This window comes from Frieseomelitta varia, unplaced genomic scaffold (assembly GCF_011392965.1).
Source record: "Frieseomelitta varia isolate USP_RPSP 00005682 unplaced genomic scaffold, Fvar_1.2 scaffold_563, whole genome shotgun sequence".
NCBI classification, from domain to species: Eukaryota; Metazoa; Arthropoda; class Insecta; order Hymenoptera; family Apidae; genus Frieseomelitta; species Frieseomelitta varia.
This window is the reverse complement of record NW_025110327.1, coordinates 205,966-220,806: the sequence shown is the minus strand read 5'-3', so window position 1 is coordinate 220,806 and position 14,841 is coordinate 205,966. Positions and strand designations below refer to the sequence as shown.

At 33.4% G+C, this 14,841-nt stretch overlaps 1 protein-coding gene across 4 annotated transcripts in view; it reads left to right on the top strand.

Moving 5' to 3' along the window:
• Positions 1-6,623, top strand: part of LOC122533949 (beta-1,4-N-acetylgalactosaminyltransferase bre-4-like) — a 70,488-nt gene extending 63,865 nt beyond the window's left edge. For 3 of the 4 annotated variants that reach the window (XM_043664140.1, XM_043664141.1, XM_043664139.1), the window contains exons 6-8: positions 2,563-2,746; positions 2,843-3,061; positions 3,161-6,623. In XM_043664140.1, the coding sequence (XP_043520075.1) occupies positions 2,563-2,746; positions 2,843-3,061; positions 3,161-3,299 (542 nt within the window). In that variant the 3' untranslated portion in view covers positions 3,300-6,623. The remainder of the gene's footprint in view (positions 1-2,562; positions 2,747-2,842; positions 3,062-3,160) is intronic. The other variant, XR_006307802.1, reaches the window with a different exon arrangement.
• The last annotated feature ends 8,218 nt before the right edge of the window (positions 6,624-14,841 follow it).

The following is a 14,841-nucleotide window of genomic DNA, read 5'->3' as shown; positions in this document are numbered from 1 at the left end:
CTACTCTGTAAAATCAGAATCTGTAGCTAGTTTTCTATTTCATAATAATTGTAAGAACCGTTTCCGAGAATTTTAGAAAAGCTGACATTTTACATTTATTGTAATAAAATCAAGATGATAGTTGTTAGAAGTTTTAATAATTTACCATGGTGCACGTTGTTATTGTCTTTTTATTCGTTTCATACGTTTACGCGTGGTATAGTCACAATATAGTTGTGGAGTTTGGAAAAAGATCAGACTATGTAGCAAATTTTTAATTTCATACCAATTGGATGTATAAGGACCGTTTTCGAGAATTCTAGAAAAGTTGATATCTGTTATAATAGATAATAATTTCAATAATTTGTCAAGGGTTATTATTATTTTTACTCGTTTCATCCTTTGCGTGAAATACAGTTTTACACAGAGTTTGTCGTCATAGAATTTTGAAAAAATGCTTTTCATTCATGAAAAGGCCACTCGAAAGTAAACGTTGGACTTTGTCGTACACACTGCAATAAAGTCAAGACAATATTTCTTAAAATAACTTTGAATAAACTCTCTAGTTTCTCAACTTTCGTCACACGTCCAACATTTAGCAAGTCGAGGAGCTCCGGTTCGTTGACGCAGCGAGCGTCGCTGCATCTGTGAGATACGTCGAAGCATCCAATTGAATCGTCTCGAGCGAACACGAACTTTGTTCCGCGGTCTTCTCGTCTAGTCGCCAAATTTGAAAATCGGTACCAAAAAAATTCTCCGCTACAGCCGTAGACACACGCACGAACTTGATTCAACGATGGCTCGAACGAATGAATTTCAACGAGATCTCCTCCGTTGTCAACCAACCGAGTGGAGATTGCTGGTTGATGAACGCCCGTTGAATGGACCGAAAAGAAAAGAAAAAGCGAAAGAGCGTTTCTGGGCGCGAATGAACGTCTCTCGTCTTTGAGAGCAGCTCTTCTTTAAACCGCGACCCAACATTTTTTTCCTTTTGGCGCAATCTCACCCCTCAACGTGTTGTCCTCTCGACGAGTTGACCCAGATGCGACGGCCGCGTCTCCGACGATGTATCGTACGTGTCTGCAAGCGACGAGGAAACCATCGATACCCAACGAACGTACTCTCATTTAACTTGGCTATTTGCGTGCACGCGAGACAGATTGTCTACCGAATTTGCCTTGCGGAAATAGCTGACGACTCGCGTGAATGACGCACGGGCGGCCATTGAAGGGAAGAAACCATGGATGGGGATGGTGAACGACATACGAGATCCTATTGCGCCTTGTGTCGACTCGATTTTGTTTCGGCAAGGACACGGAGAACGCGAAAGTTTCACACGTAAGATACCGAGAGAGAGAGAGAGAGAGAGAGAGAGAGAGAGAGAGAGAGAGAGTGGTAGAGTTGACCAAAGATAGAGCTGACGGCCTACTTTTTCCGCGGGCTTCTCGAGTCCTCTCGAGGCCTGCTCGCCTAAAGAGATAAGATGCGAAACTTTTGATCGAGCCGTGCCCGTTTCCTCCGTCTTGCGGGCCAAAATACACACACACATACACACACAATTCGGAGACCCGCGAAATCACCAGCTCCTCGTTTCTTCCTAAATCGTTCGTAAAAAACGATCGATCGATGTGTATAATATCCTTACCCCCTCTTTGTATTAAAATTTATATAAATAATATTTTTTTAATTCTGAAAATTAATAGTTTATATAGCTTAAAATTTTATAATATTAATTGATATTAAACTTTTTTAAATTTGCAAATTTAATGTTTTAAACAAACTACGATTAAAAGTATTAGTAAAATTAAATGTAATAAGAATAAGAATATAATTATAAAAATGAAAAAAATAAATATATATATATATATAATACCCTTATCCCCTCTTTATATTGAAATTTATATAAATAATATTTTTTTAATTCTGAAAATTAATAGTTTATATAGCTTAAAGTTTTATAATATTAATTGATATTAAATTTTTTTAAATTTACAAATTTAATGTTTTAAACAAACTATGATTAAAAGTATTAGTAAAATTAAATGTAATAAAAATAAGAATATAATTATAAAAATGAAAAAGAAAAAAAATATTTGTATAATACCCTTATCCCCCTTTATATTAAAATTTATGTAAATAATATTTTTTTAATTCTGAAGACTAATAGTTTATATAACTTAAAATTTTATAATATTAATTAATATTAAATTTCTTTAAATTTGCAAATTTAATATTTTAAATAAACTGCAATTAAAATTATTAATTAAAATTAAATATAACAAATGAAAATGAAAATATAATTATAAAAGTGAAAATAAATATATTTATTTTTTCATTTGATTTTTAAATAAATATAAATATTATTTGTACATATAAATTTTTTAAAAATAATTAAATATTTTCATAATAATAATAATAATAATAATAATAATCTTGTTCTCTAATAACGAACCTCTGTTTTCCCTTTTTTAAAAGTATTAATATGACTTATCTTCTTTAAAAATAATAAAATATTTTTCGTAATAATTTTTCATATTTTTCGTAATAATAATAATAATCTTGTTCTCCACCTCGCTTTTCCAGGTAGCGACGCCTTCAATCGCGCGATGCTCATGAACGTGGGATACGTGGAGGCCTTGAAGGAACGACCTTTCGACTGTTTCATTTTTCACGACGTCGACCTACTTCCCGAAGACGATAGGAATCTCTACACGTGCCCGGAGCAGCCGCGGCACATGTCCGTCGCGGTGGACAAGTTCAAATACAGGTATTCCGCGACAGCGTGTCGAGTAAATTTCAGCTACTTCGCTACGTCGCGCTTTGAAAATCGTGTAATCTGCATTATTGTCTCTGCACTATTGAGGCTACCGTACGCCGATCTGTTTGGCGGCGTGTCGGCGATGTCGCGGGAGCAGTTCCGCCTGGTGAACGGGTTCAGCAACGTGTTCTGGGGCTGGGGCGGCGAGGACGACGACATGGCGAATCGGATCAAGGCGCACGGCCTCCACATCTCCCGGTATCCGGCGAACGTGGCGCGATACAAGATGCTCACGCACAAGAAGGAGAAGGCCAATCCAAAGAGGTGAGCCGCTCTCGACGAGTCGATCGCCTGACTTCACTCTCGACGTTTGACGTTCGATCGATTCACGGTTCTGATTCTTCATTTCCGACTTCGCGGCAGGTACGAGTATCTGAAAACGGGGAAGAAGAGATTCTCGACGGACGGGCTGAGCAATCTCCAGTACGAGCTGGCCGACGTACAGAGGCCAAAGTTGTACACGTGGCTGTTGGTGAAGCTGACGCCCCCGCAGCCTAGCTGATGGCTGTCTTGGATCGGATAGCGACCGGATCTGCTCGAGATCGCTTGAGAACGCTTGCGATCCTTTGATTGCAATAGCGGAGTATTACTCGCGTTGGCGAAATATATATTTCGTCGAAGGAAATCTCTCGAAGCGAGAGGAAAGGCGAAAAATACCTGGAGTATCGAGAAAGAGAGAGAGAGAGAGAGAGAGAGAGAGAGAGAGAGAGAGAGAGAATGTGTGTGTATGTGTGTGTGTGAGAGAAAGAGAAAGAAAGAGAGAGAGAGAGAGAGAGAAATTGGTGTTTCAGTCAGTTTAGAATACCAGCGAGTTGTTCCTTCCGCGATTTCGTCGCCGACGACAAGCAACGGGAGGAACGTTGTTACGTGATATATTTTTATTCCTCGTATTTTTTTATCGCAACGGTAGATTAAAGACCACGTAGAATGTAGCATACGAGCTAACGTGCCAAAGGAGAGTGAGAATATACAACGTGTGCGTGTGTGTATGTGTGTGTGCGCGCGCGCAATTAGGAGAAAGAAAGCGAGAAAAAAAGCGCGTAGAAAGAAACGGAAGAGGCAGCTCCGCCATCCTTTCCGGACTCCGCTACCATAGTTATGTGATACATATTACGTATATAATGTATAATATATAATATGTATTAATATTTATATTAATATGTATAATATATATTATATATTATACCATATGTATAATGGATATTACATATGTATGTACACGTACGTTATCGGTCTATATGCGTACGCGAGTACATATGTACGTACGAATCGTAAATAGCTCGAGGTTTCCTCGGTCGGTCGTGTTACGGTACGAAACGGCGGCAGTCAGAGTTTTTCCGGTCGACCGCCGCGTATCTAGGACAGCTTTGCAACCGACCTTTCTCAGCCAATGTCGTAGTTGGCTTCCTTCGAGTTACCAACGAACAGACTTTGCACCGGCTCCCCCGTTAAGCGGGACAAACACGACTACTTTCTTCACTTTGTTTTCAACGTCTCGCGACGCGACGCCCTTCTCACCGTATTTCGCGACTCTTGCGAACGTTTATCAGAAATTCAAATTGATCGATTCTCTTTTTTCGGTTATCGACGATAAAATGGAGAAAAATTATCACTTTTATATACATATATGTATATACAGAGTGTCCCGCCAAACTGTTTAATCTAGGAGTCAAAGAAAACAATGTTTAACAGAGACACCCTGTGTATATATATATATAGTACGTGTCTCGCAGTCGTTCGAGGCTGAAAAAAAAAAAAAAAAAAAAATGACGCGCAAGCAGTCTCGAAGCACGAACCCCCGGAAGAGGAAGCTTATTTTTCCGAGATTCGTAGACGGAAGTACAGGCGAATTAATTGTTACGTTAGGCTGGCTAATTGTGTCGCGAAAGGTTTATTTCCGTGGCAGGGGCTTGTGTAATCGCGTAGAACGGACGTGCAACGGAAACGGTACTTAAGCGTGTAACGTGAACCAATATGTCGGAACCCCGCGTACTCGAGTGCACTGGTCGTTTAGCATTTTATACACGTTTCCTCGAAACACGTTGAAACTGGTACACGCGTTTACACGCACACGTACACGATAGACACGCATGGACATACACACACGCACACACATACCTGATACGATGCGGCGAAAGCGATTCGCGCGCGCTCTGACTTTTGCAACCACACGCGATGGATCGACGAGAAGCCATCATCGTAGAAAACAGATTCCAGCGGATTTTCGTTCGTGAACTGCGTTCACCAATCCACGCTGAGCGCGCGAGAATGATCCAGCCATGTAAAGCGGCTGGGAAATCGTGTATGAAACGAAGAGAAAAAAAGAAGTGAGGCTTTCGGTCGGATCGAAACATACCACATACAGACATATCACATGTAACGTAAAATACGCGATCCACGACGTTCGATCGCTTGGATCTCGGTATGCTGGAGATCGTTATGAGGGTGTGAGTACGGGCTGTGAATCAAATGCACCTTCCTTGCAGCGCGAAGATCGAACAGCAGGAGGACGAGCACGGTAGAATTACTAGCCGACGGGCACGGGTTTCCTGCGCGTTTCCACTTTTGCGTTCGTAAAGTGGAAACGTATCGGGTACCGAATGGGGAACAGGTTTCGAAGCTCGTCGAACGCCCAGGTACACGCACGATCCTCTGTGTACTCTTGGTATATACATACACATACACACACACAGATACATACACATATATGTATATGAGCGCCTCTTTAATCGTTGTTCCTACCGATCGAGTTTCAAACACAGGCGTCACCCAAGAAGAGGTCGACGATTGCTCGTTTTTCATGGTTATCGGGTGTCCAACGCTCTTCCTCTCTGCCGTGCTCTTCTTGTTCAACGTCGAAACCAAGCGAGGCTGAACTGACGTTCGAAGGAGAAACGATACACGCGAGTCGAAGACGATTTCTTCACTTTATTATTAAGAATACTCTGTGTACAAGATATTTCCATTATCGAGTAATGGGTAACGCGGTAAACGACGATTAGGATTAAGCAAACGAAAGGTTGAAAGACGTCGGGAAGACCCGTCGATCGGTTTCCGAACCGATTCTCAGCGAGCGTCCTTTTTTTTTTTTTTTTTTTTTTTTTTTTTTTTTTTTGGTTTTTTCCATACGATCATCATCATTATTGTTACTACTCTCGCTACTATTACTATTACTATTACTACTACTATCACAACTACTACTATTACTATTACTACTACTTGTACCGCTGTTGCTATTGATACTACTATTACTACTGATACTACTACCGATACTATTACTATTTTCTTTCTTGTTTCGATCGTTGTTCCTTCGAAAACAAGGGTCCTCCGTTGTAGCAATACGTTCACGCGTGTCTCGAATGACGATCGAGCCAAGATATTGCGTAAGAGAAAAATGAACATGTATTTTCGTAGACGAACGTCGTCGATGAACATAAACGAGACAGATACGTACGATACGTACGTACAGTTGTTTGTTTCTTTTGTGTCGAACTTGCGTTCGTTTGTAGAATCCGTACTTGCCCCGCGCGACATTGCAAAAGGCACGACGATTGAAACGAAAGGAGTAGCGTAAGCAGATAATAAGTATTTATACGAAAATGAGTAATCGACGAGAGATGTCGGTGGTGTGTAATATACGTACGATGATTGTAATCCGTCGCTTGTGTACCAAGATTTACCATTTAAGATATTAATACGCTCGCGAACGAACACGGACACGAGGAGGCGTTTCTTCGGGTTGTACTGTTCGTTCGATAAGAAAGTTTCACCTTTGTTTTTTTTCTTTTTTTTTTTTTTTTTTTTTTTTTTTTGCGTAAAAAGAAAAGTTTATTAAACTGGCAATTTTCTCTCTTGATAAAACCATATTCGTTTTATTTATTAATTAAAACCAAACTATATTCCAATCGTTTCTCACACTAAAATGAAATATTCTTATTTTGTTAAAATCTCAGATACGTTTATCTATAACGATAACATTACGCGATTCAATTTATAATTCTACTACTTTTCCAACTTTGGAGTGGAAAAGTTTACCCATTCACTATATCATTGCGTAAGTAATTAAGTTACAAGATTATAAATTACAAAATTATACGTTAGTCATAAATTATAACAAAATTATAAATTATTTACGGTAGTGATGCCCAATTTATTTTTCCGGATGTATATTTGACTCCATTCAAATTAAAGATTTGAGAAATTATATCGAGGATTAAACTTAATATTATCTGACATTTTCCTAATTATTATTAGTTTCTATCAGTTTAATTAAAAACTTGTTATTGTTAATTTGCAATTGTCAATTTATTCGATTTATACGCAAAAGTATAAACTTTAAATGCTATTTTGTAACCTATTGTACATATTTTACAACCTATTGTTAAATATTATATTAAATACATCATGTTACAATGATTATGTTATGTCAATATTTAACATAATATTGACGATATTGTGTTAAATATTGTTAATTTTTCTTAAAATAAGAAATAATAAATAATCAGATATATCTGATTTATATAATTTTAGAAATAAGAAATAATCAGATATATCTGATTTATATAATTTTTTTCTAAGCATGGTTAAAATCAATTATTAACCATGTTTAAACATTCCAAGATTCCTTCACTGCTTGATTCGGTAAAAAACCTTGATTAACCGATTTAATCAGAGACAAGCCGTTTAAATTAAAACATACTAGATAGTTAAGATTCGGAGCGAACTGATAAGTGTACAAGAATATTAAACGCTATACTAATGCAAATCAAATGCATAACTTTCTTATACACGTATTTTACTAGGATGAATTAATTTTATATTTAGGTATTTTTTTTAAATTGTTAAATAATTATATTGCTACTAAATAATATTTTCCAAGATGAGCAAAAGTAAAAATATTAATGAGATACAGCTCCTTGTTTCAATATCAAATCTCCTATTTCAGTAGAACTCACGCAACTGAAACACAAATCTAGTTTTTTTCCTAATTACAATTTAGGAAAGATAATACATGGAGAGAAAAGATAAATTGTCCAAAGAGAACTACATTTTCCACGATAGATATATCCCTGTAGAAAAAATATATTCAAATCGTGTATGCATACGTGCGTGTGCGTGTGTATTTTTTCCATTTACAATTAGTATGGGACGCAAGTTGTCAAGTTTCACATAATTTGGTTCATAAGCAACAAAAAGATTGCATGAAATTATCGGAAACAAAAGGATCAATGTTTATCGATTCAATGAATGAAGAAGAATCAGAGCATAGTGAGAGACTTGGCTTATTCTTCGAAAAAAGTCTATGTCGAGAGAGTTCCATTAATGTACGTACATAAATATAGAAACCGAAGTTTCGCTCGAAGCAGAGATTGCTGAAAGACTGAAAGAGCAAGAGACGCGGGAACGAGCTGAAATACAAAACCAGTAAGCACTGATCTGTTCAGAATGCTACCTTATTGGTGCAAGGCTGGCCCTCATGAAGCTTATTTTACCACACCGTCTGTGAGCAAATACACACACGTCTCTCTCCGCGTTCATTCCTTATACGTATTAAACGCGACGCGGATAATTGGTTCACCGTTTGTAAGCAACCTCGATATCAAGTCAGCGTTAAGATTCTCCAGTGTTCAGTTCCACTGATTCTTGCCAGGAATGTCTGACAAAAGTTTCATTATGCTTGTAATAAATCTCTGTTATAACATTCATCGATATGGCGAATTGACCAATCGATTTTATTGCAGTATGATAAAAAGATAAAAGAAACAATGACAAATTTCTTTTCTTTCCTTTTAATTTATTTCATTTGTAAATGTTCTTACGCTAATCAGTGCGGACTTTTATACATTTATAAGAAATTTGAACACTAAAGAATGCAGACAATGTATGCAAGAATATACAAAATATAATACTAGAGTATTTATTATTATAGTAGATGAAATAAATTTTTATTTCCATTTTTTTAGTTACGTAAGTCTTCATTTCTTTAGTGAATAAATGTACATGTGAAAATGCACAAAAATCCGCAGTCTATTAATCTTGATACAGTTACATCAAAGTCAGGCTCATCAGACGGTTAATCTTCACGCATCCACAGAACGTGCATTAATATTAACATTTATATTCATAATAAATTATTTGGACTGTTACACTTTATATTGATAGTAATTAAAGAGTATGATTTAGCGACCGGTAACCATAAAGAAGTTACAAGTATTTATGTTTAGCGCATGTTTATTTTTTGCTTTCTTCTTGCATCACTATTTATACCACCACCACTCGTTCAAAACGATTCTCAACATTTTTCCATATGTTCGATACATAGACCGTCTGAACGGCTCTTCTATTTTAACACTTATTCCTGTGTCTCAATTGTTATTTTCTCTCGTTATTTTCTTTCTTACGTACATAAGCCTAACAACGAATAATAATAACAATCTTTCGGACATCATCAGATTATGTCAATGATAAACTGGATTTTCATTCATGTGAATTAATGTCGACACTATGAATGGTTCCTGCTGCGCATTGATGTAGCCTGCTCGACTCGAATGAAACTCATCAGTCTCGTTAAACACAATTCCTAGCTAACAGACAAACTGCAAGCTGAAAGTAGATCACATTTTGATGTAGGAAAAGTATATTCTGTGTTTATTCGTTTTTTGAATTTCTACTGCAAGAAAAGATATCAAGAAAAATGAATCTTTGTAATAATTTGTAACAAAAACAAATAATTGTAACAAATAGAGGTAATAAAATGGAAAAATTTGAAAAAACCGAGGTGACCGATTTTTTCTTCCGAAAAGATTATTATGATAAGAATCAGAAAACTAAATAGATTTTTGGTACTTCACTTACTTTACAATATAGTTCCGTGATAAAATCATGCTGAGGACTCTTGCCGTGGCAACACGTGGATGATACATTCATTAGATTTAATGAGGCATTTTAATTAATCTGGAACATCTTATGTAAGCATAGACACAGTTGCGTCACAACGTTATAGAGATGAGCATTGTCCGTCTTCCTGGTTTTACGTTTATTTAGAATGAAACTTTTTTCAAAAATAAGAAAATTTTTGTTCCAATCTCTTCGTATGATCAACAAGTTCTGTGGTTTGTTAATTAAATATTTTTTTTAAATTTGTCGTTAGCTCGGTAATAAAAAAAACAATTATTTAAAACTTTATATTATAATTTATAATAATTAGACATTTGTCAATCATGTAGCAATGAAATGCGATTTGTAAAAATCATTTAAATTTAAAGAGGTTTAAAATAATGCAGAGAAAACAGCGAATATTGAAAATAAATCGTTATAGAGAAACAGTTTGAATATTCACAGAATTATCGAACTTTAAACAAGTTGTATATAACTATAGTATCTGAAAGTAACATTATATAATTTAGACATTAAACAGTCTCATTCTAAATTATTTATGTTAATCGGATATATATATATATCATATTTCATTTCTTATTATCAATTGAATTCTATTTAGGAAATTTTATTTAGAAAAAATTTTTTTTAAATTTTTATTTATATAATTTTTTTTAATGTCTTGATTAAAAAATTTTTTTAAATTTATACATTACAAAAGAAATAATCTCTTGTACCAAAATAAATTATGATTTTCCAGTTATGATGACATAAATTGAAAAATTCAATGTCATAGTTTTATAAAACTGAAAGTAAGTAACAAAAAAGCACTACGAAACAATGGCTCTGTAAATCTTGATGTTATCTAATGTCTAATCTCAAGCGATCTTATTCTATCTTCTTCATGGTATACACAGCTCATTTTTTGCAGTGCCATTCCATTCGAAGCACCAAACTTTCGTTACAGACTTTGCTTCTGTACGAACGCACCAGAATCGACTTTTCAAAGATATCGACCTTATATATTTACAGTAAGACCGATGGAAATGTACGTATTCTTGGTCACCGTGTGTACCATAAGAATATTTTTTATATTTTATATACTACCATATGATATAAACTAAAAGCAACTGGTTTCTTGAAGTTAAGAACTTATCCATTCAATTCGAATATTGTTACAAGAATGAATGTTCCTCACGTGCCATTATCTTTTCTGAAGCGTTTTTGTCGTTTGTTTATAGGATATCATTTCGAATTTAATAACGACTCTGGAAACGGAAATTTTCTTAAAGATACTAATAGAAATATCAATATTTATTTGGGTTAGATAAATCGTTCTACGTTTAAAATTTGAAATCTATAAACACATTATGGTAAACATAATAAATCATTTTTGAACATAAAGATTTTTATGAATATCTTGAAAATATGTAATTTCCGTCAAAAACCGATATGATATTCGTATTCAGCACCTCAAATAAATGGAACGACGTAAAATATGTCCGTAAACAGCTTAGAGAGACGCTAAAGTATTACCCTGTTAGTTTCGATATTATTGCATTTACTTTATTAATTCATAAATTTCTATGTCTTGGAAAATGACGAGTATTTATTTATTTATTTATTTATTTTTTGATCGATGAAGGACATTATTAAAGTGGTAGATTAATCTAATTAATGTTTCATATACATAGACGATTGTAATTCTTATTTATTATCGAAACTGGTTATTACGAAACGATGTCATACTGGTTAAGATATCTAATTGTTAATGAGATATGTATGTATCACGGATATCAATTGATATACAACTGTAGATATATAACTAAAAAGGCATGCTATACAGAAGAGTGATACCACTCAACGAATACATTTATATACAAGTCATGTTTTCTTACTGAAATCATGCACGATATCTTGCAAATTTTTTCAACGGATTACAATTATGTAAACTACCTTGATATCCTAATTTCAGCACACCGATTTATAATTACCTTAATTAAAGAACATAACTCATTGAACGTTGTCAACGTTAATGTAAAGATTAATTTAGTATACGTGTACACCGTTATCGATGTGTCTGGTATTCGAGACACGTAATGGGAAATGCGTGACGTTGGCGCATAATTAGAAGCTAGAAATCGATGATGACTAGATTTGTATAAATTTTACTCAGCTTGAACAATTTGCTATTTCCTACCGTATTATTAACATATAGAACGAAATACCAAAATTTATATAATACCGTTTAAGTAGAATCTGTGAGAACAAGAAATACGTTTTGTATAACGTATAAAATAAACGTAGCAAATAAAATATAGTCAAGGTGTTTCTTTCTACCACTGACAGAAATAATACAATGGTTTTAAATTATAGCATCAAACAAACATAATACTGTACATGATACATATATTATTTGAGAGTAGTAACTATAAGAAAGAATAGCAATTACAAAGAACAGCATTTATCGTTGTATTCGCCATAAACAAATGAATATCGACGATCTAGTTAGAATTTTTCACTAAATACATTATTTCCATACTATATTATTATATATACTATTATTATTTATACTATATTATTTTCAACTGATAAATCAAAGTTAAAATTTATAAATATTTGAACAAAGTAGTATAAAATAAAATCATGATGGTTTTTTTATAAATGTCTTTCAAATTAAAAAATGTACAAAATATGAAAGCATATAGAAAAGAATCCTTTATCTCTTTTTAATGTAAGAAAAAAAAGAACAATTACTTTAAAATCTAATTTTCTATTTTTCATAAGCACAAAGCTTTTAATTATTGTAGTTTCAATTGATCAATTCAAACCATTCAAAAATTGTTATATCATCGTTTTCCTTACGTTATTTTTCAGGATATAAATTACTAATAATTAGGTTCTAATTCAAGGTCAATACAAATAAACAGAAAGGTACCGTATACCAGAATTACAGAGAATTTTATCGTTGGCATCGATATTGGTATTATCCTATAGAATAGTTGAGATTCTAATAAAGAGTGAATTTAGAATTGGCAGATATCTGTCTTGCCGACATTGCTACATGCATACTTGGCTTGGAGGTCACTCAACTGCAACGCGATGCAAACTATGCATTTGCATGTCGCAACAGTAAGATATTAATGAACAAACCTTCTCCACATGTTTTGATTTATCACTATTTCGACTGGTTGTTAAAGTATTTTCTTCAGTATTTTTAAAACGTGTCTCTAATATCTATCTTGAGTTCATCAATTTACCCAGTTGCTTATCAAGAAATATGCGCCATAATGTATACCAAGGTCAGTAAACTGCAATGCTATGCATGCCGTGCATTCACGTGTCAACGCGGAATTAACGTGCTACCTTTGTCGAAACTTGTTCACTTTCTAGCTACTAGAGGCAAAATCCTGAATTTATTTGTTACATGTTATTTATTATACAAGTTAGCTTATTATAATTTATTGTAAATTTTACTCACATTATAAGCCACAAACTTTCGGTATGTACTTTCGTTTTCAAAATTTTAAGTCAGTTATTTGATAAATGAAGGAAAAAAAAAAATTCAATGTTAGCACAATCCAATTTTAATAATTAATAGTATTTTACGAAAATTAATTCAAAAGAAAGAAAAGGAAGCAACGCAAATAAATGAAGGTAATAAAAATATAATAAATAAATAGTTATAGTTATAATTCTTTTAAAACTAAAATTAAATTCAATTTTAATATCTTTATAAATGTGTTTTTTAACTTTATATTAATTATAGAGTATTTTACGTACATACATCCAAGTATATTGTTAAACGATCATTTTAGATCTTGCCACTGATTGTTCAAGACATTTTCACTCACAAGATAATTGTAATTTTAAAATTGCAATTTAAACTTTTGTTCCGCTGAATGAATTTGAACGGTCAGTAGTGTTCCACTGAAAACCATTAATGCCTTTTCTAAATTCTCCTAGCACCGATCTTTTAAATAAATTAAATGCAATTTTTTCAATTTGCTTACAGATTTAAGACAATTGTTATAAATAATAATATACGCGACATCGAACATCGATATTATTGTTGCAACGATTGCAACATTTTTCAAATGTGTATTATTATGAATTTGTGAGCAGAACATTAATTGATATTATTGTAATCTGTAAATTAATATTTATATAAATGAGAAGGTTCAATCTTTTCGAGTACTTCGAATTAGTCATTTTCTCTTAAAATATTAAAATTACTAAAAAAATTGACTAAAAAAATTAACACATTTCGTCTCCAAATTGTAACTGCAAGTCAGAACGTTAGTACGAACGATTCTTAATAAAAAATAGATATCTTAATAAAAAACGATAGTAGTATTGAGCTGTATATCACACAGGTTGAAATACGAACATATATTTAATAATATGTACTAAAAGTATACGTCGCGCAATCGTATGTTCAAAATTGATACTATTCTCACAAATAAAATTTATCATTCTATTATAAATGAAGAAATTGTGTATGATTTTGACAGAAATTTGTATATGACTTTTTATTAATATTCGGACACCATAGTGTTTAAGGCCACTTTCGTACCGAGATACATACTCGTATTACGATACATGTATGATTGTGATAGATAGACCGAATATACATACGTATATTGTTCTTATCGTTAACAAGTCTATGGACGCATTCATACGATTCTCGTACAGATTTCGTTCATCTTAAAAACTATAGCGGTATTTTTGGTACTGTATAATGTCAACCATCGAGACGTTAAAATAAATAACGTCATTGATGCGAGAGCGTAAGACAGGCATTATTTGAATGAAATATTTGAAAAAATAATTATATCTTATTTGGCTCGAGGTTATTCTAAAATAATCTTGCGTTAGTTTATTTTAACAAAAATTGATTCTCTCGAAATTGTTTCATTATTTGGCTATTAAATAAGATAATTTTTTATTCTACTTTATATTAGAAATTTATTTCTACAAAAAAATAGTTAGTAAATTTATATTCAAATAGTTCCTGATTCTTTTGAGTAACTACACTTGTGTTATGATTATTTGGTTTGATTGTTACTTTACTTTGATAAATTAAGTCAAATAAAAAACGAGTTGCAAACTATTTATTTGATTTGGACACAAGATAAAGTTATTTTTCCTAAATTTTTAAAGTTCAA